The sequence below is a fragment of the Drosophila sechellia genome, chromosome X (assembly GCF_004382195.2).
Source record: "Drosophila sechellia strain sech25 chromosome X, ASM438219v1, whole genome shotgun sequence".
Taxonomy (NCBI): Eukaryota; Metazoa; Arthropoda; class Insecta; order Diptera; family Drosophilidae; genus Drosophila; species Drosophila sechellia.
Genome location: NC_045954.1, coordinates 3,737,107 through 3,759,829, shown reverse-complemented (window position 1 = coordinate 3,759,829; position 22,723 = coordinate 3,737,107). Strand labels below are relative to the sequence as shown.

Genomic DNA, 22,723 nt, shown 5'->3' with positions numbered 1-22,723 from the left:
TATTTGTCAAGTGGCCAAGTGCAAGAAAGGACCTTCCCCGCCCCAACTTTATACCCCTACCCATTTGAGTTTCCACCAGCCGTTTAACACTAACTAAGCGGCTTACTTTCCCTGCGATTTTCTAATATAACAAAAGAAAAGCGCCCCGCAAAAAAGAAAAGAAAACGATGAAGCGAGGAAAATAATGCCCTGTGTCCCTGGGAGCGCTAAAAAAAAAAAAAAACAAAAAAAGAAGGGAATGTGGGTGGGTGGGTTTTGCTTGTTTGGTGGTTGCAGGGGCGACCAAGTTAAGAAATCAAACAGCTGACATAAATAACATTTTAATTTAAATACGGCAGGACACAACAATATTTTTTTGCCGTTAAGGTAAGCAGAAGGTACAACAATAACAACGATGGGGGCAGCAAGGACAGCGGGCGAAAAAATACATATTTAAACAGGATCTCGCCTGAGAAGCAAACAAAATTAAACAGCGAAATAGAATGGGACAGGGATTGGGTGGATTGGGTTGGTATGGGTTTGGGTTGGGCTTTGGTTGGGGGAAACGCAGTCAACAGTGGGGAAGTAAATTTTATTTTAAAATAAATTTATCGCCTTATCCGTTGTCCACGGCAGCCGCGGCAGGAATATCAGGAACAGAAACAGGAACAGCGCCAGAGTCAAGTTTTCCAATACCCTGATAGGGGGTATCACGACTTCTCCAGCGACATCGCAATCCTCATTCAAGTTAAGACCTAAAGCAGCAAAATTGACTTCACTTTTCTGCGATCTGCGAGGAAGATGAACTGATCATCAATTTATATTTTTTAATGCTATAGAGCATTGCATTGATCGGTGTTCTCTTGTCTGAAAATCTCATGTTTTGCTTCCTTTGGCTCCGGCTGCAGTGCCCCATAGCGGCGATTGCCGGACAGCCAAGGAACACATGAGACCGGGAGCTGGGTGGAGCTGTGTGGCGCTGTAGGCGGGGCAGTGGGCTAGCAACTGCCACCCGCTGGCAGCTGGACAAGGACGAGAACAAGGACGCGTACGTGGACGTCGACGGGGACGGAGCGGAGGACACCGACACGGATGTGGATTGCGGACGCGGATGCCGGAGCAGAGTCCCAGCACGAGAGCTTCATTTGAACGAAATGAAATCATAATGAGATTTTTGCGTTCGTTTTTTGTCGCCGCAGAGGGATGGGAATGGGGACTGGGGATTGGAAATGGTAATGGGATGGCCTGCTTTCGTCTGGTTTGGGGGTAGTGCCAACCGACGGAAGCAGCAATTGCCATTGCCATGGCCACGGCATCGCGTAATGACAAAAATTCATAATTGGATAAAGAAGCGGACGTGTGCTGTCCCATCCATAAAGTACAAGACCAGATTGAAATCCAACAGCTTGCTGGCAAAGCGAAGCGAGTCACCTACCTAATGGCCAATCAAACAGTGAAAATAATGTTGGACAATGGAAGGTACTCAGTCAGTTGCCGGTTTTTGTGGCGATGCATTCGATCATTACCAGCAATTAAAGCCTAATCAAATATTTTGCCGGGCAATATTTGATGGCAGATCAAACCAAACAAATTGCCGCCCATAAAGCACAATTTAATGGGACTCCCTGTCTCCTGGACCGCGTGCCCCCTTTTTTTCGGCCTCATGGCAATTGTGCACTTGATTGTTACCGGCTTGTTGGGCAGCCAACAGGGCGGATCATTCCAGACCGCAATCCCCATACCGGCAGCCATATGGCCAACAATATGGTTGTTGGCTGCTGGCTGCTAGCTGCTGCTTGTTGGTTGGCCAATTGTTGTGATTGTTGGCAATGCAAAATGCCAGGCATTCGAATGCACTGGCGCGTAATCCGCAGCCGGCAATCGAGAGAACGACTTGAGAATTCACTTGACTCGAAATGAAAGAATCTGAAAGGAGCACAGCGAAACAAATGAAAATAATATTAATGGCAAAGAAATGCCTGGCACGATAGCGAAAAAAAAAGAAAACGAAAAACAATAATCGCACTCAAAGGCAACAATAAATATATTGTTTCGCCCAGAGATGAGCTCAATTATTACGAAACAGGTAAGTTAAAGCCATTCGATTCTTGAGCTTATGAGAATATGTAGTTAGTTCCAAAGGGGCTGTATGATTTCATTTGTAAACAGATGATTTGCAATATCGAATTAAAAGGGGCGGTTGCAGTAGATTTGGACTTAACCAAGCTGAATAACTAGATTTGCGACAGGCATTTCCTCGCCAGTCTGCCGTTGGTAATTGCATTAAGTACACATGTGCTGGAGCATCGGAGTGCGGAGTGTGGAGCATCAGCTGCCACAACTAATTAGACGGGGCCCACATGCATAGGCAAACTGCGTTAATGGAGTGCGTAATGGGTTAATTTTGGCCTGCCAATTCCGCAACACCCACTCTTTTCGCAAGCCTCCCATTCTGGCCCATTCCCGTTCTTCCTAACCATGCCCATGCCCACACCCATTGCGATACCCATATCCCATCCCCGTGTCTCGTTAGCCGTCTGTCAATGTTTGCACTTTTGTTTAGCGGGAACAGGACAGGCTTGGGTGGTGGCACGCTAGTGGATGGTGCTTCCTCCGGTTAAGCGCGTGGAACGTGTCGACGACACAGTCGGTGAGAAGACCAAAAGTCGGATTCAGATTCTCATTCGGCGACGGAGTCACCGCGTTGACGACAAGTTAATCACATCGTGTCCAATCAGGCGAGCTAATCCCTCTGACAGGCATCGACAGCCACATCCAAAGCCACATCACCACACGCCCATGTCCTACTCCGAATCAGTTGCTGCTCTAACTCTGGCATTTCACGAAGCAAACACCCAACAGCGAGTTTGTTGGTCAAGCAAATTCAGGCAAAATCCAGACATATTTCAACTAAACTCTACATAAATGCATATCTTTAGGCAGTTGGTTTCCAATATATAAAATAATCAACATTAAGCAATGACTCGATAAATGAGGCTGCATAGCGCCAGTGAGTGTATTCAAACTTCACGGTGGTTGGCCATTATCTTTCCCCGGTCTCTGATTATTATTACTATTATGGATGTAAACCTGGCAACATCTGCTGCATATCAATTTGTTGGCTCCGAATTGGAACGCTTAAACTGATCCATGTCAGGTCGCCTGGCCTGGCCTGGCCTAAGCCCACAGTCGAAGTTGCTTCTTTTTATTTTTCCACATTTTGGATTCCTGGACTTAGGCGACTAAGCCCGTTCCGGACATTGGCAATTTGCATTTCCCGATTCAACATCATCGACATTTCCTAGTGGCCAATTATCGCTTAAGCTCTCCGTTGTGCCTCTTTTTGGCTTTTTGGACTGGCTTTAAAATTGAGATGGGCATGGAGTTGGGGAGTTGTGGAGTTGGAACTTGGAAGTTGGCCTGTTTAAAAATTCGTTTAAATTCCATTGCCGAAAGTGGCTTGTCCCTGGCTGGCGAAGTCAAAAGCAAAGTGGGTAGAAGTAAAGGCTGGGAAAATATGCAGCAACCGCGAAATTGAAATTTTGGCTTCGCCTGCCGCGGCGGCTTCTTGGCATTGTTGGGAAAAATCGGCGATGGGATGAGTGCTCAGCTCACCACCTGATCCTAAGTAAATACCAGGACAAGCCGGGCGGCAGCCAAAAAGGACACCCAGATATCCATGCATGTGACTGGATATTTATATTCCCTTTTCCCTCTTTTCCTTTTCCATTTTTCGCGAGTTGGCTTTTCTTTTTAATTAAATGAAACCAGAGGAATTGACCCAAAACGCAGAATAAATAAATATTTAAGGAAGGGATGAGGGTTTTCCCGTCTCGTCCGCCGGAGCATCTGTTGTTCCATGTTTGCCGCTTGTTTTTGTTAATAATTATTTCACTTTTTCCATCGAAGGAGGTGGAAAGAATTCAAAAGATGCCGCATAGCCATTGTTTACTGTGGAAACAAAACCGAAACACACAGCCCAGCAATCATACACAAAAAATGAGCGAAGAAAAAAATATAAAACAAACAACAATAAATATTTCACCTTCAATAAATCATTTTCCATTTCGCTGTTGGGCAGCAAATCCCCTTTACACCTTCGCCCCAAAAAAAAATAAAGGGTTTCTTGTCAACCCCAAGAGCTTTGCCCCCTTCTATACTTAAAATTCAACAAATTTAAATACAAAATTTGTGCAAATACGGCGTAAAATGCCTTAAAAAAAGTGAAGGATTTGGTTTAGTAGCGATGGTTTGCAACGCAGCAAGAACTTTTGTAAAGTAAGATGCATAATCAAAGTAAAGTAAGATTCATAAAAGTAGTAAAATAAACCGGTTGAGGGCATATTTTAAAGAAAACCTTCTCAGACCAATCGGTCAGTTTTGTTTTGAGCAAACGATACTGATACTTCGGTTGGGTGAGGAAAATGAATTTAGTCCTTGGGCCAACGGCGGTCGCCACTGCCCATCTTCTAGTTGAATGCAGCCAAATAATATATATAGGATACATATGTAGTAACTCGGTAGAACATATCAATTTGGTGGGGCTCGTTTGTTTGTTTGCCGGCTGATAAATTGGCACTCAAGTGGATTAAAATTGTTTGCAGCTAAATAAATCTGTGTGCCCGGGTCTGGACATTTGTCAGGATGGCAAAGAGGCTGTGTCTGTGCCACATATTAGTTTCACAAAAAGTACAAAAGCTCGAGTCAGGTTATGAATTAAAAAGGGTCCTTCCCCAGCGAAGGAAAAGTTATGAGCCACACTCTCTCGCTCTATTAGGAATGCGGCAATTCTGTAATTTTTTACCTCATCAGCAGCTCTCTTTCGTGGCAACATCAAAGGGACCTATTAGCTCGATGGTATTTTCCGGCATGCAAAGGCATTTTTTTTTCAGATTTTTTTCATCTCACAGGGCATTTCATCTCGGGTCAGTTTATCTCCCTGTCGCATTTTAATGCTGTTCCAACAACTTTCAAATTTGCGCTCTTTTTTTGATTTCTTTGTGTTCGGTGGGCTCGGCGCATCGTCAAATATTTTATACGCTCATAAATATGCTCAGATGATTTCGAAAAAATGTAAATTAGCATATTCGCTAATCGGTTATGGTCCCCATCCCAACCGATAGGCCTTTTTTATACTTGGAAAAAGCGGAGACGGTTGAAAACAACTTCTAGCCTCAATCTTTTCAACGCAAGTGGGCTAAACTTATAGATTTTGCTTGTACTTTAGGTCTAATTTGACCGAATTGATACAAGGCCAAAATCGCGAACGTTATAACAACATTCCAAAGTGGGGGGAACGTTATCTGCATCTGCACAGAAATGCCATTAATACATTATAGTCGTAGTAGTATCGTTCTCGTGTTCTCCACTTGATATGCCTTGTCATTGACAAGCCAACGTTGACCAAATTAAATCATTAAGACGCCAACAACAGTGGGTTAAGTCGAGTTCAAAACGAAAAACATTGCAAATAGTAAATAACTAAAGATGCTGAATGCCCCAGAAAACCATAATTCCCATAACAATATAAATTCATTTAAAATAGGCCCATTAAAATTAAATTAATAACAGAAATATTGTAGTAAATAAATAAAGTCACTTACAGTTCGTAATTTGTTGACATTTACTTGTTGTAGACACTTGCATTTAAGAGTATTGGCATTTCATTATGTTCCAAACCACTATTCATCGATCCAACCACCTGCAAATAAGCAACGAAAATATAATATCATGATCAATTAGCAATGGTTAGCAAGAACCACAATCAAATCAATTAAAGTGCAGCACACAAATGGCCAAATGACACACCTCAAACCACGGTTTTCGGCTCGATTTGACCAAATTTGCGCAGTGTCCCAAAACTAAACCTAAACATCCGAAATTAATGTCGATGCTTGATGTTGTGCTGATGGCGATGTTGATGCTAATGCTGATCACGCAGCAAAGTGGCAAGAAAGATATCGCTGCTGCACCTTGGCGTCTGCACACCCTTCCACTTGTAATATGGTTTCCTGTAATTGCAAAATTACAGTGCTAAATGCAAGATATATAATTTACAAAAAAAAAACTTAACAAGTAGTTGAACGTTTTCTACGTCTGATTTGGTAGGTATAAAAAATAATAAAAAAATTAAACATGCATAATGTACACAGAGCTTGTTGATTGCTTACCATATTTAAAATACTCCGCTGAGGGTATGAAAATAAGCAGAATTAATGAGCTAAGAGACGGGCCGCTTAACAAAAAATTTGGTAAACAAGTTCGCTTCGGAAGCGCTGAGATAGCTGGCTTTATGATGGTGTTGTAATCTTAAAACTACGCGTGCTGTGCACCAGCGAAATCAGTCTGAACTCGGACTTCAAGCGCAGGAGCACGATGTCAAAAGACGCTGGCCTCTGGTCGATCCGGGTGATTTTGTTGTGCATTTGCATCCAATGGAGCGATGGACGCAATTCGCAGTGCTTGCACGTGCGTTTATCCCACGGCGGTTGGCTAATTGGACGCCATTTGACAACCCACAATGGCCGGCACATGCGGGCGTTTATGGGTGTGCCATATGCGGAGCCACCTCTTGACGATCTTCGCTTTCGTCCGCCCGTGTTGAAGGCCCCTTGGGAGGGTGAACGATTGGCGATCAAGGATGCACCCATCTGTCTGCAGCGCGATCCCTTCCGGCGCGACATGATACTGGAGGGTTCCGAGGATTGCCTCTATCTGAACGTTTACACGCCGGAGAGGCCGAGAACAAATGGAACTTTGCCTGTGATGGTGTGGTTCCATGGCGGCGGCTGGCAGTGTGGCTCCGGTATTAGTAGCTTCTACGGTCCTGATTTCCTGCTCGACCACGACATCGTCTTGGTTTCGGCCAACTTTCGATTGGGTCCTTTGGGATTCCTTAGCACAGAGACGGTCGATTGTCCCGGCAACAATGGCTTAAAGGATCAACTGGAGGTTCTGCGCTGGGTTCGTGCGAACATTGCATCATTTGGTGGTGATCCGAACAGTGTTACGGTCTTTGGCGAGAGCGCCGGAGGTGCCAGTGTCACCTATCACATGCTGTCGGAAAAGTCGCGCGGCCTACTGCATCGAGGTATCGCCCAGTCTGGCACCTATTTCAATCCCTGGGCACAGCCTGCGCATAAGGGAGTGGCCGCTGGAAGGGCAACCAAATTGGCCCAGATAGTGGGCTGCGGCAACGCCGGTGAATGGCCGGAAAAACTGGAGTGCCTGAGGAAGAAGCCAGCGGAGGATATAGTGGCCTCCCTATACGACATGTTCGTAAGTACTTGTATTCTGCGAACGGTTTGGACAGGGAATTAATTAATTCGCTAGATTAAAGAGTTTCAACTAACCTGCTAGTTCTTATGCAATTTGAATTTAAAGCTAGACGTAGTCTTATAACCAATTTCATTGAAGGCTCTCCAACTCGCCCCACTTATGTAAATTACTTTTGTTACAATTGATATACAAAACTGAGAGTGTCACCAGCAAGACTTTTGTGGTAGAGATGGTATTGACCAAAAATGAGTACAATGCAGCCATTCAATCTGTTATTAAACAAATAAGGTGACGGGAAGGTCAAGCTTTACCTTTGACTTTTTTGTATTGCAGGTCTGGGACTTTGATCCGATGATACCATTTCCGCCCGTGATCGAACCGGAGCACGATGGCGCCTTCCTCACAGTGGCACCTCGCCAGGCGGCCAAACCACATGGACTGCAACTTCCACTCATGGTGGGCGCCACCGCCGAGGAAGGTCTCCTGAAGACCGCCGCCCTGCTCAATCTTCCCCAGCTGTTGGCCGAGTTTAAGTCTCAGTTTGAGCAGGTCCTGCCCGTCGTGCTCAACTACGATCACCATGACGATTCCGTGCGACAAGCGATTACGCAGCGCATCGAAAGCTTCTACTTCAAGTCGGGCCACGATTACGACAAGGCCAAACACCAGAACCTGACCGACGTGAGTGAAGGATCGCCAATCTAGATGAATTAAGAGTTTATGAATCTAATCAGCATATGTGTGCAAACTCCTTACTCCATTTTAGCTGATCTCGGATGGATGGTTTGTAGCCGGAATCGATGAGTACATGCGCCTCCGCATGTCCCACGATGACGTGGCTCCCACCTATGTATACCTATTCGATCACAAGGGAGCTGCCAGTTTTACGGAGATTTTCAAGGGCGGCCGAAACGAGTTTTATGGAGCGTGCCATGCCGAGGAGCTCCAGTACTTGTTCCCAATTGGCCGGGAGCTATTCGTGAGTGCGGTGCCGACGCAAAAGGATCTGGAGCTCCGCGAATTGATGCTTCATCTGTGGGTTAGCTTTGCGAGGACCGGGTATATGCCATTTAAACATAACTTTTTTCAAACGAAAATAATGAGACTTTCGCCACAGCAATCCAAATCCCACGAATGCTACCTTCCAACTGCCGAACTGGAGTCCCGCATCCAGTTATCCAGTGGAATTCGCCCGACTGGGCACCAAAATGGAGGACTCCGACTCCATTTTTCGACTTGAAAACGAGCTTATGCAGCACCGGGTCGACTTTTGGAGGGACCTGCAGCCCCATTTGCCCGCCAGTCACGGCCACAACGAGCTGTAGTTATCCACCAAGTCGTTGTACAAATGCAATTCACATTCTGTCTCATTCAATTGTGTTATTCCACCACAAATTATAAATTGTACTGTACTTAAATCTTTTGCGCATTTACCGCCAACTTAACGGGATTTCGGAGCTGCCAGACGGGGACAAGCTTTTGCGTTGCCAGACCTCTGGTATTGAGCAGTTAGCCAGTCTTGGGTATTTTTGCACTGATGGTTCGGCGTTGCCCCATCGACGTAAAAAGAATGTGTAAACAAAACAATACAGAATATATATATATGGCAATATATATGTATATATATATAAATAATTTTGTTTCAAATTGGAAAATTGAATTCTAATTGGAATTGCGATTATATGCACTGCGAACTATCGATAGTCGCCCAGCTGATTGGGTGTTTATGGCCAAAATATTGCTATCAGCGGAATTTCATTTGAATTTCATTCATTTCACGTCGTGGGCCAAAGTCTGGTGCGGGTTATCTATATATAAGTGATTGCACCGCCGTGATTTGGGCTTTTCGTTTCAATTTCCTCCGCGATAGAGTCCCAATACCACGTGCTATCTCGGCGCCCCCCGCGAATTATTATTTCAGTATTCCGGATCCGATCCGGATTAGACCGATAACGAGTTGGCCAAATAATCATCAACGGCACGGGCTGTTAATAGATTTGCTGTTTACGCTTCGGAACGACATAACTGAGCAGACCAGTGATAAGGCTGCTTCGCAACCGGCGCTCCGCAGTTCATTTTCCCCATTTCCTTACCATATAGTATGGATATTCCCGTCCTGAAGACCAATGGTCACGAGAGGCTGGCCTCGCTGGACAAAAGCATGCCGCCGGCATCGCCCACTCTACCGAGTCCGACGATCCGCAGGAACAAAAGTGAAGGAAAACTCGTGGCCCATGATGTCAAGGAGGCCCGGGTGAAGGTCATCTACACTGGCGGCACCATCGGCATGGTGCGCAACGAGCGGAATGGTAAGCAGCCCATCTATATAATATCCTCCTTTTACAAACAAAGGGAGTCCCCGAAAATGGCCAGATATGATATTGTATGCAGTGTTGAATGCAGTTGATATTGTTGGAATGTAAACAAAACAAATCAATTGGCAGTCAACAGATTGTTGCTGCTTCTAAATATTTACTTGTATTACCTATTTACCCGCTATTACGTGTTATCATTAGGTATTTTAGTAAACATTTGCCACACGAAAAAGCGTGACCATAAATCATCATCCTGTTTAGTAAACAAATTTTTGTGACTAAAATAATATAATATAATATTCCAGTGCTGGCTCCCATTCCCAATGCCCTGGTGCGCAGCATCCGCAAATATCCGAACATCCACGATGAGGAGTACGCGCTGCGACGCTTTGGAGCATCTGCATCGATGGCTCCACTGGTGCTGCCCATTGTGCAGGGCGTGGATCGCCGGGTTATCTACCAGATCGCGGAATATACACCGCTGCTGGACAGCAGCAATATGACGATGAACGATTGGGCGCGAATCGCCAGTGATATTCAGGTACATGTATACATACATATATGTATATGTGGAGGGTAATATTAATCCTTTCTAATTTATTATTTAGCAATCGTACGAGTTCTTCGATGGCTTTGTGGTGCTCCATGGCACTGACACGCTTTCCTACACCGCATCTGCGTTGTCGTTCATGTTGGAGAACCTGGGCAAGACCGTGATCATCACGGGCTCCCAAATACCGATCTTTGAGACGCGAACCGATGGCAAGGACAATTTTACGTCGGCCTTGATCATTGCCGGTAACTACATCATTCCGGAGGTTTGCATCTTCTTTGGCCACAAGCTGATGCGCGGAAATCGGACGGTGAAGGTCAGTTCGAATGCCTTGGACGCGTTCGATTCGCCGAATGTTCCGCCGCTGGCAAGGATCGGCATTGATGTGAACGTCGACTACCGCCTAATATTCCGGCCATGCACAATTGAAAGGTTTTGCGTACACTTGAATCTCGACGAGAACGTCGGCTTGGTGCGAATCTTTCCGAGCATTTCGCATTCCACATTCCGGGCATTCCTGGCGCCACCGATTCGCGGCGTTGTCCTGCAATCTTTCGGGTCTGGAAACATACCATCGAACCGAACAGACCTCATCGATGAACTGCGTGCGGCTGGCGAACGAGGCGTTATCATCATCAATTGTACGCAGTGCCCCAATGGCACAGTGGCGGAGATCTACGATACGGGCAAGGTGCTCTGCGATGTCGGTGTAATTCCCGGCTTCGATATGACGCCCGAGGCGGCGTTGGCCAAGCTGGCCTATGTCATCGGCAAGGAGGAGTGGTCACTCGATATAAAGAAGCAGGTAAGTTTCGTCTATAGTTCAACATAGTTCAATAAATATGGATAATCCACAATGTGTGCATTTCTTAGATGATGCAGTCAAATCTGAGGGGCGAACTGACCTCCTTAAAGGCTGCCAAAATAGAGGACTACGACTTGGTGGATGCAGTGGCTCGGTCTCTGCACTTGTCCTCGCCCCAAGAACTGGATCAGCTGGGCGAAACGCTCTTTCCGGCCATGATTAACGCCGCTGTGGCCGAAGGTGATCCCAAGAAGATCAACAACTTGAAAGCCTATGGCGCCGACTTGTCGGGCACGAATCATGACCAGCGAACGGCCCTGCACTTGGCTTGTCAGCTGGGAAACGTGGAGATCGTCAAGTACCTACTGCAGAACGGGGTGTCCGTGCACGTGCGTGATCGGTATGATCGCACTCCACTTCTGGAGGCTGTCGCCACCGATAGCCACGAGATCATCCAGCTACTGATCAACTGTGGTGCCCATTTGACGGGCTCTTCGCGAGCGGTGGGCGAGCAATTGTGTGCGGCAGCTGCCAGGGGATCGATGATAAGATTGAAGTCTTATCAATACGCTGGTGCCGATCTCGCCCAGTCGGATCCTTCGGGCAGGACGGCCTTGCACGTGGCAGCACTGCACGGATTTCCGGAGGTGGTGCAGTACGTCCTGCCCTATTTCGAGAATCCGCACGAGAAGGACATGCTCGGCCTGACCGCCATGGATTATGCGGAGCGCGGCGGACACGCAGCGGTTATGGAGGCCCTAAAATCATAGGAATCTCTACCGAACCATACATACCTCGTTCCTGCAGCATGAAGAAAAAAAAAACACTGGAGGCTAGGGTTATTTCTTTAACAGATTATTCTGCGACACCCCGAGTTTCGAGCTCTTTTGTACTTAAGTGTTGCATCTAGTCTGATGGTTCCTTATTATCAGTTGTGCATAACTCGCATATTAACGATGTTGTCGTGCTAGTTTTTTTTTATTAAGTGTCGAAATGTTTAACTAATCCCTGACCGCAATAATATTAGCCAAAACCAAAAGTTAACCATTCATTTGACAATAATTAAGTGTCTAAAATCAAACATCGAACATTGTAATCGGTTGTATAACAAGGTATATACTAGTATAATTTGTTGTATGAAATAAAATAAAGTCAATTTGAAAGTAAGGACAAATTTTTAAATTAGATTGTAATCGATTGATTGATTAAAGGCGCAAGTGCTATCGAGCCATCTGTTATTCGATAACTTACCAGGGCTATGTGACCCAATTCAGTTGTTGCGCAGCCCTGGCATCAAATTGTTTTTACGCTGGCATTAATTAGAATTGGTAAATATACCTCAGTCAGCGTGCAAATAAGAAAGGTCTTACGTTGCAATCTAGTGCTTAGTGACTTGTAACTCAGAAACCAGGCGAAAAACGACACAAGCGCTGGAAAAACAGCAAACAAAACACATACGCAGTCCCACTCGCACACACAGTCACACACACACGCACACATCTATAGAGAGGTGCACACGTCAGTGCCACGAATTCCATAAAATAAAAAGAACAACAAAAAACACAAATTTAAAGCTAAAGACAATTCGAGCCGATCGATAGCTGATGTTTTATGCTAGCTATATGGTAAACCCTCTCTCGTTGCAGTCAATGTCGATAGTTAGCGCTCCGCAGCCACCGTGGATATATAATCGGTCCTTCAGATAGCCAGTCCGCATATATATTCCCGATTCCCCCCGATTTGTGTTTTTGTTTGTTTTTGGTTTTTTTTTTTTTGTTGTTGCTGCTGCTGCTGCATTTGGTCCGGTACACTAGGATAGTTAGTAATATTTTGTAATTGAAACGACAATGGCGGAGGATTCGGGTGCTTTGGAGAGCTTCTACGATTTCTCCATCGTTCAGGTGGGTTTCACTTGGTGTTCTCTGTGCGTACATGCGTGCATACTGATCATGATCACTTGCAGCCCGACGATCACGAATATGGCGAGGCGGATATACGCTTGGCGGGCAGCTCCAACGATCTGTCCTCGTTACAGGTGGGTAAATCTGAGAAAATCCCACAAGTGAAGCAGGATCCATTGTAATCTGTTGAATCTACCGTACAGAATGTATCCGCCAGCACAACGAGAGGCACCGAAGGCAAGGGCCGTTTGGACAGCCTGAAAGAGAATCTGTACAAGCAGCAGGTTAGTTAGGGGCTGTGAATCAAGTGGTTCATGTCTTTAAATAACTCGAAATGATTGCTTTCAGGAGCGCCTCACTGCCTTAAAAGAACGCGCCTTAAGGAAATCCCAGGATGGGCGACACAAGTCCAGCATGAGTGACTCCGTGGAATCGCTTAAGACACTGGGTCAGAAGCTCACTGTGTTGAAGACGCGCTCCGGCGACTCTTCCACTCCACTGGTCTCACCCACAAAGGAAAGCGACCCCGGTGATGTCTCTCTACTCCAAACCAGTGGCAGCGAGAAGCTTCTGATGCTCACACAGCGCACGGAACAAAATCGTGCCTTGTTGGAGCAGCGCAAGAGGGATCTGGCCAAGTCTCTTCTTTCTGTAAAGTCGAATATTGGCCACCAAACGTCAGCCGAGCTGGGCTCTTCTATGACGGACCTGCGACACACGTCGTCTGCCTCCAATCCACCCGTTTCCCGCCATCGTTCTGCCTTGGACTTGGAGGCCCAGGGTCAGGAGGCGGTGGACGAAAGCCGGGTGAAGTTGCTCAGGAGTCGTATGAAGTTGACGGAACTCAGGCAGGGTCGTCAGGAACAGGAGCTACATGAATTGCGTACAGAACTGGCCAAGCGCGCTGAACTCATCGAGCGATTGGAACTATCCGGTGCGGAATTACAGCGCACGCTCACCCAGCGAAACGAGGAGTTGGAGCAATTGCGTGTGGTCCAGGCCGGAGAGGATAGCCTGAAGGTGCAGGAGAACTCCCGCCTCCAGGGAGAAGTTTTAGTCCTAAGAGAACGACTAACAGAGCTAGAAAACGTCAACGACCTGTTAGAAACGACCCGCTGTGAACTTCAGGAAGAGCTGACCACGGCGCGCGAAAGACAGCGTAATCTGGAGTTGGAACAAGAGCAGGAAAAGGCTTCCCGCAGTCCGCAATCGGAGGCAGCGTCTACCGACGCACAGGTGAGCGCGGAGCTCGCCAAACAGCTCCAGGAGCTCACCAACCAGCTAGCTGATCTACAGGCAACTAATGAGGAGTTGCGTCAGCAAGTTGCTGTCCAGGCGAAGCTCCAGGTGACCGATGAGGTTGTTTCCCAGCGCCTTGAAGAACTGGAAGCCACCATAGCGGCGCAGCTTCTAGAGCTGCAGGAACAGAAGTCGGCAATGGCTGCCCAAAACGAAGAACTCGCAGAAAAGACAACGGAACTCAATGTGCTCAATGTGAATCTGCGTCTGCTTGAGGAGAAACTCGCGCAAAGCAGTCGCAGTAAGCCCCTATTTCTGGAGGACCATTCGGAGGACAGTGCCGCCAGCAAGCAGATGCAGGAGGATCTGCAGCAGCTGAAGCAAAAGCTGGATGAAACGAACAAGGCCAACATAAAGCTAAAGCTGAAATGCAAGCAGGCGGAAAAGAAGCTGCAGAAATTCCAATCCCAAGATGGCCAACAGCAGTTGGCTTCACTGTTGGCTGATAACGAGGAACTGCAGCAGAGGATCGCCGTCCTCGAGGACGAGAAGGGGCAATGGCAGTTGGCCAACATGCAGGAGGACGATCGCCAGCCAGAGCAATCGACGGAGTCCAATCCACTGCAGCTGGAAACAATTCGTTTGCTAGAAGAGCAGAAATTGGAATTGCAACAGGCCCTGGAGGCCTTACTCAGTTCATCCAGTTCGGCGGAATCCATTGAAATAGTGGAGCGCCATCACTTAGAGTGCCTAGGCCAACGGCGTCCGGCCAGCGAGGGCGACGCCCAGGAGCAGAAGCAAGTGCATCCACAAGGACCCAGTAACGTCAGCGAGCTCACTCAAACCGAGCACACTGAGGAGGAGGATTCCTCTGGCGAAACTCTTTCTCAGCTTAGAGAACGGCTCGAACTTTTCACCCAGGAGCGCGGAGAGGTATTGGACAAGCTGGAGCAATTGTCGGCCGAGAATTTGCAACTCCAGGCAAGATTGGAGGAAAGTTCAAGTTCCCTTCAGGTGTTGCAGCGTGAACGTGAGAAGGATCTGATCTCCTCCACGTCCACCTCATCCAACCTCTCGCAGGAACTCAGTTCAATGCAACGCTCCTCCGAAGTGGTCGCAACACTGGACGCTGGCGAAGGAGGCCCCGTGCTCTTTGAGAAATGCGAGAAATCCCTGAGCAAACTCAACTCTGAATTGGAGGCCTATCGCAAGGCCAACGATAGGCAGGCCAAGTTCAATGTGTCCAAGAAACTGGCGAAGGAGGCCAAGAACTGTCACACCCAGTTGAGTGAGCTTCTCCACAAGGTTAAGGAAGCAAGCACCGCGGTAGAAACTGTTACCGTTGTGGAGACCGTGGTTGCCGTGACCGCACCCAATGGAAAAGCCCTTGCGGAATACGAGCAGCTGAACGCACAGAACGCGGAACTCAAGGCGGTGATCTCCCGTTTGCGCCAGGAATTGGATGAATTGCGGGAAAGCTATCCTGAAACCGAAGCGCCATTGGCCATAGTTGGTTCCGATGCTCAAAAAGAAGATGAAATCCTGCAACTGCAGTCTCAGCTGGAGGACGCTCGCTCCGTGCAGGTCGAGCAACGGCAGCAGATCGAAGAGCAGCTAGATCAAATCAGGGAGCTGCGTCAAACCGAAGCAGAACAGCTGCAATTGGTGGCCAGGCAGAGTGCCGAGATCACACAACTCCAGCTGCAATCAGAACAATTTGATCAGCTGCTCAACTCCAAGGAAATGAGCCATGAGAAGCAACTGGAGCAGCAAACAAGGATTCGTCGAGAGCTAGAGGCCCGAGCCGAATCTCTGGAGGGCGAGCTGAGTATCCTACAGACTCTAGTTGCCGAGCAGAAGCAGCAACTCATTGAGAGTGTCAGCGAAAGCGAGCACGCTCTCAACATTAAGATGCTGGAACTGCAATCAGCACAAGAGGAGCTTCGCGAATTGAGAGCCAAAGAGGATCCGGATCAGCTCCGAGAGGCACTGCGCGTTAGCAAAAATTTAGTTGCCCAGCAGGTCAGCGAATTGACCTCCAGCCAGGAGACTGTCGATGCCCTGAACCAGCAAATCCAGGAGTATCAAGGATTAGAACAGGCCCACAAAGAGGAGCAGTTCAAGAACTGCGAACTGCGCGAGAAACTCAAGAAGTATGCCCTTAACCTCAAAAAACGCACACAGGACAATGCCGATCTCGAGCAGAAGGTCCAGGAGCTTACTAGTCAACTTCAAGAACAGCAGGAGCTCGTCAAGCAGAAAGAAGAGGTGGAACGTGAACCGATCGTCGACAACCATCGGGTGGAACAACTGCAGCAACAGGTCAGCAAGCTTAACGAAGACCTTAAGGCCAAGATTCATGCCAACCTGGAAAACCGCGATGCCTTGCGTCAGTTAAAGCAGCAAATCCAAGAGCAGGAGCAACTAATCCAAGTACGTGATGCGGAGCTCCAAGATGCCAACCTGGTAAGCAAGGAGTTGCGACGCGAGCGCCAAGAAGCCGACCAGGAAGTCTTTCAACTGGGCCAGGAGAACTCCAGACTCAGGGAAGAAATCTCCAAGCTCCAAGAGGACATCCATAATCTTGGACAGAGGGTAAATGAAGAGCCCACTGCTGTCGAGGAATTGCGTCGTCAATTAGAGGCAAAATCGAAGAAATTTGAAAAGTCCAAGGAGTTGATAAAGCTTCGTAATGCCACGATTCAATCGCTGCAGCGTGAGCTACAGCAACTGCAGCAGGATCAAGACAGCGAGGTGGATCATGTGCGGAACACGCGGGCCGCGCAAGAGCAACTGCGTCTAGAAAAGGATGCGGAGGTGAGTAATCGATTTTAAGCCATATTTGATGTCGAAGATAATAATCACCCTCAACAGATTACTGCCCTCCGACAAGAGATTCTTAAGCTGGAAAACCAAAAGAGCAGGACAGCTGGTGAAGGCGATAATACCATTACCAAGACCTCACATCAACTATTGGAATCACAATCGGTGAGATTGAACTCTGAACTTGAACATAATTTACCTTCTAAAGCAACAAATCGAACTATTTTAGCAACAACAAGCGGAATCCCTCCAAGTGGCAGAGAGAGAACTACAACAGCTTCGTGTCCAGCTTACGGCGGCCCAGGAGCAACACTCTCTATTGGCGCAGCAGTACGCCAGCGATAAGGCGAACTTTGAGATGACCATCGCCCGTCTGGAGACACTTCACGAAGGGATTCAAGCCAAGCTACAGGAGGATGCCTCGTACATTGAGTCGCTGGAGGCGCAGAATACGGAACTGCAGACCAGAAGCGCTGCTCTTGAGGAACAGGCCGCCAATCAGGCTAACCATCAAGCGGCGTCCCAAGATAAAGTGCAAATACTGGAGCAACAGTTGCAGGAACAGCGCGAGCAGGAAGAGCAGCAGCGCCAACAGGATCAGCAGCTACAGGAGCGTTTGTATGAGCTTGGACAACGGGAGCAAGCTCAAAGTCGCCAACTTGAGTTGCTCACCAGCGAAGCTGAAGAGAGCAGGCAGCAACTGGCTGGCCTGCGAGCGGACTACGAGTCTCTGCTGGCCAAACACTCGCAACTAACAGCCACCGCCCAGGCAGAAAGGGAACAGATGAGCAGCCACAGCCAGGAGGAGCTGGCCGAGCTCCGACAGCAACTGGACGTCAAGGAGGCGGATCTGCACCGTCAGCGGCAGGTTTACGATGCCAAACTGGCAGCCAAGGCCACGGAGCTCGATGAACTCGAATGCGACCTCAATAGCCATGTGGAACGAGCTGCTGCCGAAACGCGAGATCTTTGCCAGCAATTGGAGCGGTCCCAAGAGCTTGTGAACCAACAAACTGAGGAACTACAGCGACTCAACGAAGAGTTCCAGGAGGTGGAACGCGAGAGATCCACTTTGAGTAGAGAAGTGACACTGCTCCGTTTGCAGCATGACAGTGCTGAGCAAGACGTTTTGGAGCTCCAGGAACTTCGCATGCAGGCCATGCAGGACAAGACCGAAATGGACAACCTGCGCACTCAGATAGATGCTCTATGCGCCAATCACAGCCAGGAACTGCAAGCGCTGCAGCAGCGAATCGCTGAGTTGGACACTCTGGGTCAGAATCAAACTGACGATCAGGTCTACATCGAAACGGAGAACAAACGGTTGGCGGAGCAGCTAAGCGAACTGCAGGCACAACTGGCCAGGCAGCAGCAGCAACAGCATCATCATCCTGCTGTTCAATCGCAGCAGCATCCTCCACCGGCTTCACTGTTCTTTGGTGGCGATGCTTTGGCCGCCCCCTCGCCCTTCGATGAAATTGCCCAACCGCTGAGGGTTTCTTCCCTAGCGGCAAGTGCACCACCACCTATTTCTCCACCACCTACAATCGAGGATCTTCAGCGCAATGTTTCTGATCTAGAGAAACATGCGCAGGATTTGGAAACGAAGCTGCTGGCGCGAAATCAGAATTTGGCGGAGCAGGAAGAGCGACGTTTGCAGTTGGAGCAGCGCCTTGTGGAAGTAGAGCGCCTGCTGAGCGAACGGACACAGAAGCTGGCCGACATTCATACGGCCAACGAGGAACGTGATCGCTTGGCGGCACTGGAGAAGCTTATCCAACCGGCGGCAGCGCCTACATTGGACATGTTCTTTGGCGGTCAAGCGGAGGAAACAGTGCCCGATGCTGTTAGTCACCATTTGGATTTGGGTCTGCCGCAAACGGAGCCAGTGGTGGAACCACTGATCCAGCCCAAAAAGGCATACTTGTGCCAGCCAAAGCAGGAAATTCAAGAGCAGACTGCTCAAACTATTGATTGGGGCGTTGACGAGGATCCCTGGGCAAGTGCCGCCAACGAAGCTCCGCAAACCGATGTGGAGCACCTGCACACGAGAATCGCTCAATTGGAGCTCCAGTTGTCCAATGCCGAGCAGCAAAAGACCGAACTTCAGACCAAAGCCGCCAAGCTGATGAAGCGTCTGAAGGAATACAAAACGAAGGCAACAACGACCGCTACGCCCACTGTGACAGTGGATAATGATCTGGATTCAACCATTATTGAGGAGCTGAAGCATCAGCTCCAGTTGCAAGAGTCCCGACTGAGCAAAGCGGAAGAAATATCGCAGCAGCACGCCCTGGAAAAAGAAAAGTTAGCGAAACGCATCGATGTTCTGACAGCAGGAAACGATCGTATGGCCGAAATGAAGGAGCGTCAGGACATGGATGTGCAAATGTACCAGGCTCGCATTCGGGAGCTCCAAGAAAAGCTTAGCCAACTAGACCAGTGGGGTGAGCCTGCCGCAACTGTCTCTTCATTCTTAGACGGCGATGAGGCGGCGAGGATTGAGAGCCTACAGCAGGAGATCCAGCAACTGCGCCAACAATTAATTGAAATGGAAGATGAGCGCACACGCGATCAAGCCGAATTGGAAGCATTGCGTCAGAGTAGCCAAGGTTACGATGAGGCGGAAGACAACCAAAAATTGGAACTCCAGCAACTGCGCCAACAAGTAAGCGAACTGGAAGCACTGCGCACACGCGATCAAACCGAATTGGAAGCACTGCGTCAGAGTAGCCAGGGTCACGATGAAGCGGCAAGGATTGCAATCGAGCAGCAGGATAATCAACAGCTGGAGCTCCAGCAGCTGCGCCAAGAAATAGTCGAACTGGAAACTCTGCGCGCACGCGATCAAACCGAATTGGAAGTATTGCGTCAGAGTAGCCAGGGGCACGATGAAGCGGCAAGGATTGCAATCGGGCAGCAGGATAACCAACAACTGGAGCTTCAACAGCTGCGCCAACAACTAATCGAACTGGAAGCTCTGCGCGCACGCGACCAAACCGAATTGGAAGCATTGCGTAAGAGTTGTCAGGGTCAACAACTCTCGGTGGACATGGCCTCCAGGAATGATGAGCAAATGGCTCAACTGCAGGAGAAGGAATCAGAGATTGTGCACCTAAAGCAACGCATCGAAGAGCTTATGCGTGAGGATCAAACGGAGAAGCTTGTCTTCGAGATCCTGACCAAAAATCAAGAGCTGCAGCTACTACGCATGCAGGTCAAGCAATTGGAGGAGGACAAGGAAGATCAGCAGGTGTACGCTGCTCCTCCAAAGGACGACGGGGAGACCGTTGAAAAGCTAAAAAGCCTGTGCCAACAGCTCCAGCAGGAAAAATCGGACATGGAGGAGGAACTGCGTGTGCTTAACAATCATGTTCTTAGCAGCCTAGAGCTGGAGGATAGGATGAAGCAAACGCTGCTCCAGCTGGATACCAAAAACATTGAAATCACCGAGCTGCGCCGTTCTCTAGAAATCTTGCAAAGCCAAAATCTTGGCCAGAGTCCCGCTGCACAGCAAATACCCGATCTGTCAGCTATCAATCAGCAGTGGGAACAGTTGGTGGAGCAAAAGTGCGGCGAGGTGGCCAGAATTTGGCAGGAACATCTCTCTCAAAGGGAAGCCGCCTTCAAGGCGCAACTTGATGAGGTTACCCAGCAGCAGCAGAGGGAACTGCCCCAAAGTCAGCAGTGCACACAAGGTGAGGCCACCAGCGACATAATGCAAAAGATGCAAAAGGCGCTGGAAACGCAGGAAATGGAGATTGTGACGCTAAAGGAACAGCTGGCCATTCGTTCAGCCGAGTACGCTCGTCTAGCCGCCCAATACGATCCGTTCCGGCTGCAGAATCGAGGAGGAGCCAGTGGGGGCAATCCTGCCTCGACAACAGTCTCAGCTGGTGGACCACCATCCTTAACTGCCAACGAACCACTGCCCGAGTATGTGCTTAAAGCGGATCTAGATTACGCCCTCATGATGCTGCACCAGCGGGACATGCGAGTCGAGGAGATGATTGTGGAACTGGTGCAGTTGCTTGAGGAACGTGATCACCTGCAACTGAAGTTGTCGGACACGCTGCGACAGCTGGAAACTGAGCGGAGTCGCGTTAGCGATGAACGTAAGTATATATATATATATATGATCCGAGTCATTCCTAACTTTTGTTCTCCTCTATTGCGAAGCAGCAAGTGCCACGGCATCCTCATCAGCCGCCTCGAGCAGCAGTCCCAGCAAAATCAGCAGTGCGGGCAGCAACAGCGAGCTTCTGGGAACGACGAGTGCAGCAGGCAGTGACCTCAAGCAGAAGTGAGTGCTGTCCCACAAGACAATGGAGCAAAGGTTTGATGGTTATTATTGCTCTTTTCAGGCTAGCTGAGTTGCAGACGGTGAAGCATTCCAAGGACAAGGTCATCGTGGACGAGCGCGAGCAGCGCCTGCAGCAGATGCTTCAACTGCAAAAGGACATGGCCAAGCAGAGCTCGGGATCGCAATCAGGAGCAGGAGTAGGGGTAGTAGCAGCAGCAACGGCGCCAACATCAGCAGCTCCAACAGCAATAGGCGTGGATCTCTGTGAGTGGATGCTACTAAAGCGTCGGCAAGTGCCCTGTCCCTAACCGAATCCAATTCAAATTCACAGCTCAATCCGGATTGCGTTCGCCATCGATGATGCTCATGGACTGGATACTGGGCAACAACAATAAGGAGGAGGAGGCGGGCCACCAAACCACTGGCTAACCCATTTCCATTTCGCGGCAAGAACGACCACAGCCCGGATTCCTACGACTAGCACTTTAATAACAAATCATTACTTTTACTTCGATTCTGGCCTTCCTTGTGCGGACAATGGCGATAGCATTAGAGTTCTTTATACGATATTATGTACCTTGGCTAGCTGAAAAAGCTCTCCCCTTGGCCATTCTAGCCGTATTCCCGATTGGTTCCAAACGCGTACGTTTTATGTTGTAGATATGTAAAAATTGTATAAAACAAAACGAATTGTGAAACGAAGCTGAAGAAAAACCAGAAAACAGAAAACTTAACTAAAGAGAATTTAAGAACTAAACCAACGTTTTTTTTTATAGGGTTTACAATCTGGTGCTTAAATGGGATTCATAGCACAATCTAAGACATCGGATGTATATAATAAGACACCATTGCGGTTCCTTTTCGTTTTATTTAAATTTATTTCAAATGATATTTGATGTTTAATTAACAATGTTTCATTTTACTTTTCCTTTGAGAAAAAAACGCTTAGTTTTTAAGATTCATGCTGTAAATATTATAATAATTGTTTTTCTCTTGTGTGTGTGTGTGTATGTGTGTGTGTGTGTATGTGGCGATCTCCTCCAGCTTCCAGATCTTCTTCTATAACTTTGATTTTGCGCCCACTTCGCGAGGAGACAGATTTTCGGGTGTGAGTAAAGTGTGTGTGTGTGTGTGTCGGTTGACTTCAATCAAATAATGCAATTGAATGTTGTTAAATGTATCGAAACAATTTTTGAATGTTAAGTTCCGTTTTCACATTTTATTAATAATATTATGTTCATATATATTGTGTTTTGTTTTTGCTACAGCTGACATCAAGTACAATTTGCTTATGATTTGCTTTTGTCTTTATCATTTGTTTATTTCCACATCTCCTTTTATTTATTTTTAGTTCATTTTTTCTTTTATTTTCTGTATTTCTAGTTAAACATTTAAATACGAGTTTTCCACATGCCTATGAAATTACAGCGATCATGCATGTCGGCGAATATATATTCATGTATAAATCTATATACCCTTTTTCAATGCTTTGCAAACTATATAAAAAAGTCGTAACCACGAACAATA

General features: G+C 47.8%; 3 protein-coding genes across 4 annotated transcripts; all 3 read left to right on the top strand.

Annotated features, from left to right (window-relative positions):
- The first annotated feature begins 6,331 nt into the window (after window positions 1-6,331).
- On the top strand, window positions 6,332-8,675 carry LOC6612547 (venom carboxylesterase-6). Its single transcript, XM_002037019.2, has 4 exons — window positions 6,332-7,257; window positions 7,591-7,938; window positions 8,024-8,316; window positions 8,375-8,675. Exons 1-4 carry the CDS (start codon window positions 6,355-6,357, stop codon window positions 8,580-8,582), a joined length of 1,752 nt encoding a protein of 583 aa, XP_002037055.1. The 5' UTR covers window positions 6,332-6,354; the 3' UTR covers window positions 8,583-8,675.
- Window positions 8,676-9,358: 683 nt separating this feature from the next.
- LOC6612548 (L-asparaginase) lies at window positions 9,359-12,097 on the top strand. Its single transcript, XM_002037020.2, has 4 exons — window positions 9,359-9,566; window positions 9,878-10,113; window positions 10,181-10,930; window positions 10,999-12,097. Exons 1-4 carry the CDS (start codon window positions 9,359-9,361, stop codon window positions 11,698-11,700), a joined length of 1,896 nt encoding a protein of 631 aa, XP_002037056.1. The 3' UTR covers window positions 11,701-12,097.
- Window positions 12,098-12,190: 93 nt separating this feature from the next.
- On the top strand, window positions 12,191-22,624 carry LOC6612549 (protein lava lamp). 2 transcript variants are annotated; one of them, XM_032726776.1, is made up of 10 exons: window positions 12,191-12,258; window positions 12,577-12,831; window positions 12,894-12,965; window positions 13,035-13,115; window positions 13,180-16,887; window positions 16,945-17,058; window positions 17,123-21,008; window positions 21,073-21,196; window positions 21,258-21,460; window positions 21,528-22,624. In XM_032726776.1, the coding sequence occupies exons 2-10, from the start codon at window positions 12,778-12,780 to the stop codon at window positions 21,623-21,625; spliced, it is 8,340 nt and encodes a 2,779-aa protein (XP_032582667.1). In that variant the 5' UTR covers window positions 12,191-12,258; window positions 12,577-12,777; the 3' UTR covers window positions 21,626-22,624. The 2 variants fall into 2 exon arrangements, with proteins under 2 accessions (XP_032582667.1, XP_002037057.1); XM_002037021.2 differs by lacking the exon at window positions 12,191-12,258 and having other exon boundaries at window positions 12,274-12,831; window positions 21,076-21,196.
- The last annotated feature ends 99 nt before the right edge of the window (window positions 22,625-22,723 follow it).

Bases quoted from the DNA above. Each gene is read 5' to 3' on its own strand.
- LOC6612548 (XM_002037020.2), top strand. From the start codon at position 9,359: ATGGATATTCCCGTCCTGAAGACCAATGGTCACGAGAGGCTGGCCTCG. The intron at 9,567-9,877 runs GTAAGCAGCCCA...ATAATATTCCAG, and splicing joins GGTGCGCAACGAGCGGAATG to TGCTGGCTCCCATTCCCAAT. The intron at 10,931-10,998 runs GTAAGTTTCGTC...TGCATTTCTTAG, and splicing joins CACTCGATATAAAGAAGCAG to ATGATGCAGTCAAATCTGAG.
- LOC6612549 (XM_032726776.1), top strand. From the start codon at position 12,778: ATGGCGGAGGATTCGGGTGCTTTGGAGAGCTTCTACGATTTCTCCATC. The intron at 21,009-21,072 runs GTAAGTATATAT...TCTATTGCGAAG, and splicing joins GAGTCGCGTTAGCGATGAAC to CAGCAAGTGCCACGGCATCC. The intron at 21,461-21,527 runs GTGAGTGGATGC...TCAAATTCACAG, and splicing joins AGCAATAGGCGTGGATCTCT to CTCAATCCGGATTGCGTTCG.
- LOC6612547 (XM_002037019.2), top strand. From the start codon at position 6,355: ATGTCAAAAGACGCTGGCCTCTGGTCGATCCGGGTGATTTTGTTGTGC. The intron at 7,258-7,590 runs GTAAGTACTTGT...TTTGTATTGCAG, and splicing joins CCTCCCTATACGACATGTTC to GTCTGGGACTTTGATCCGAT. The intron at 8,317-8,374 runs GTATATGCCATT...CTTTCGCCACAG, and splicing joins GTTAGCTTTGCGAGGACCGG to CAATCCAAATCCCACGAATG.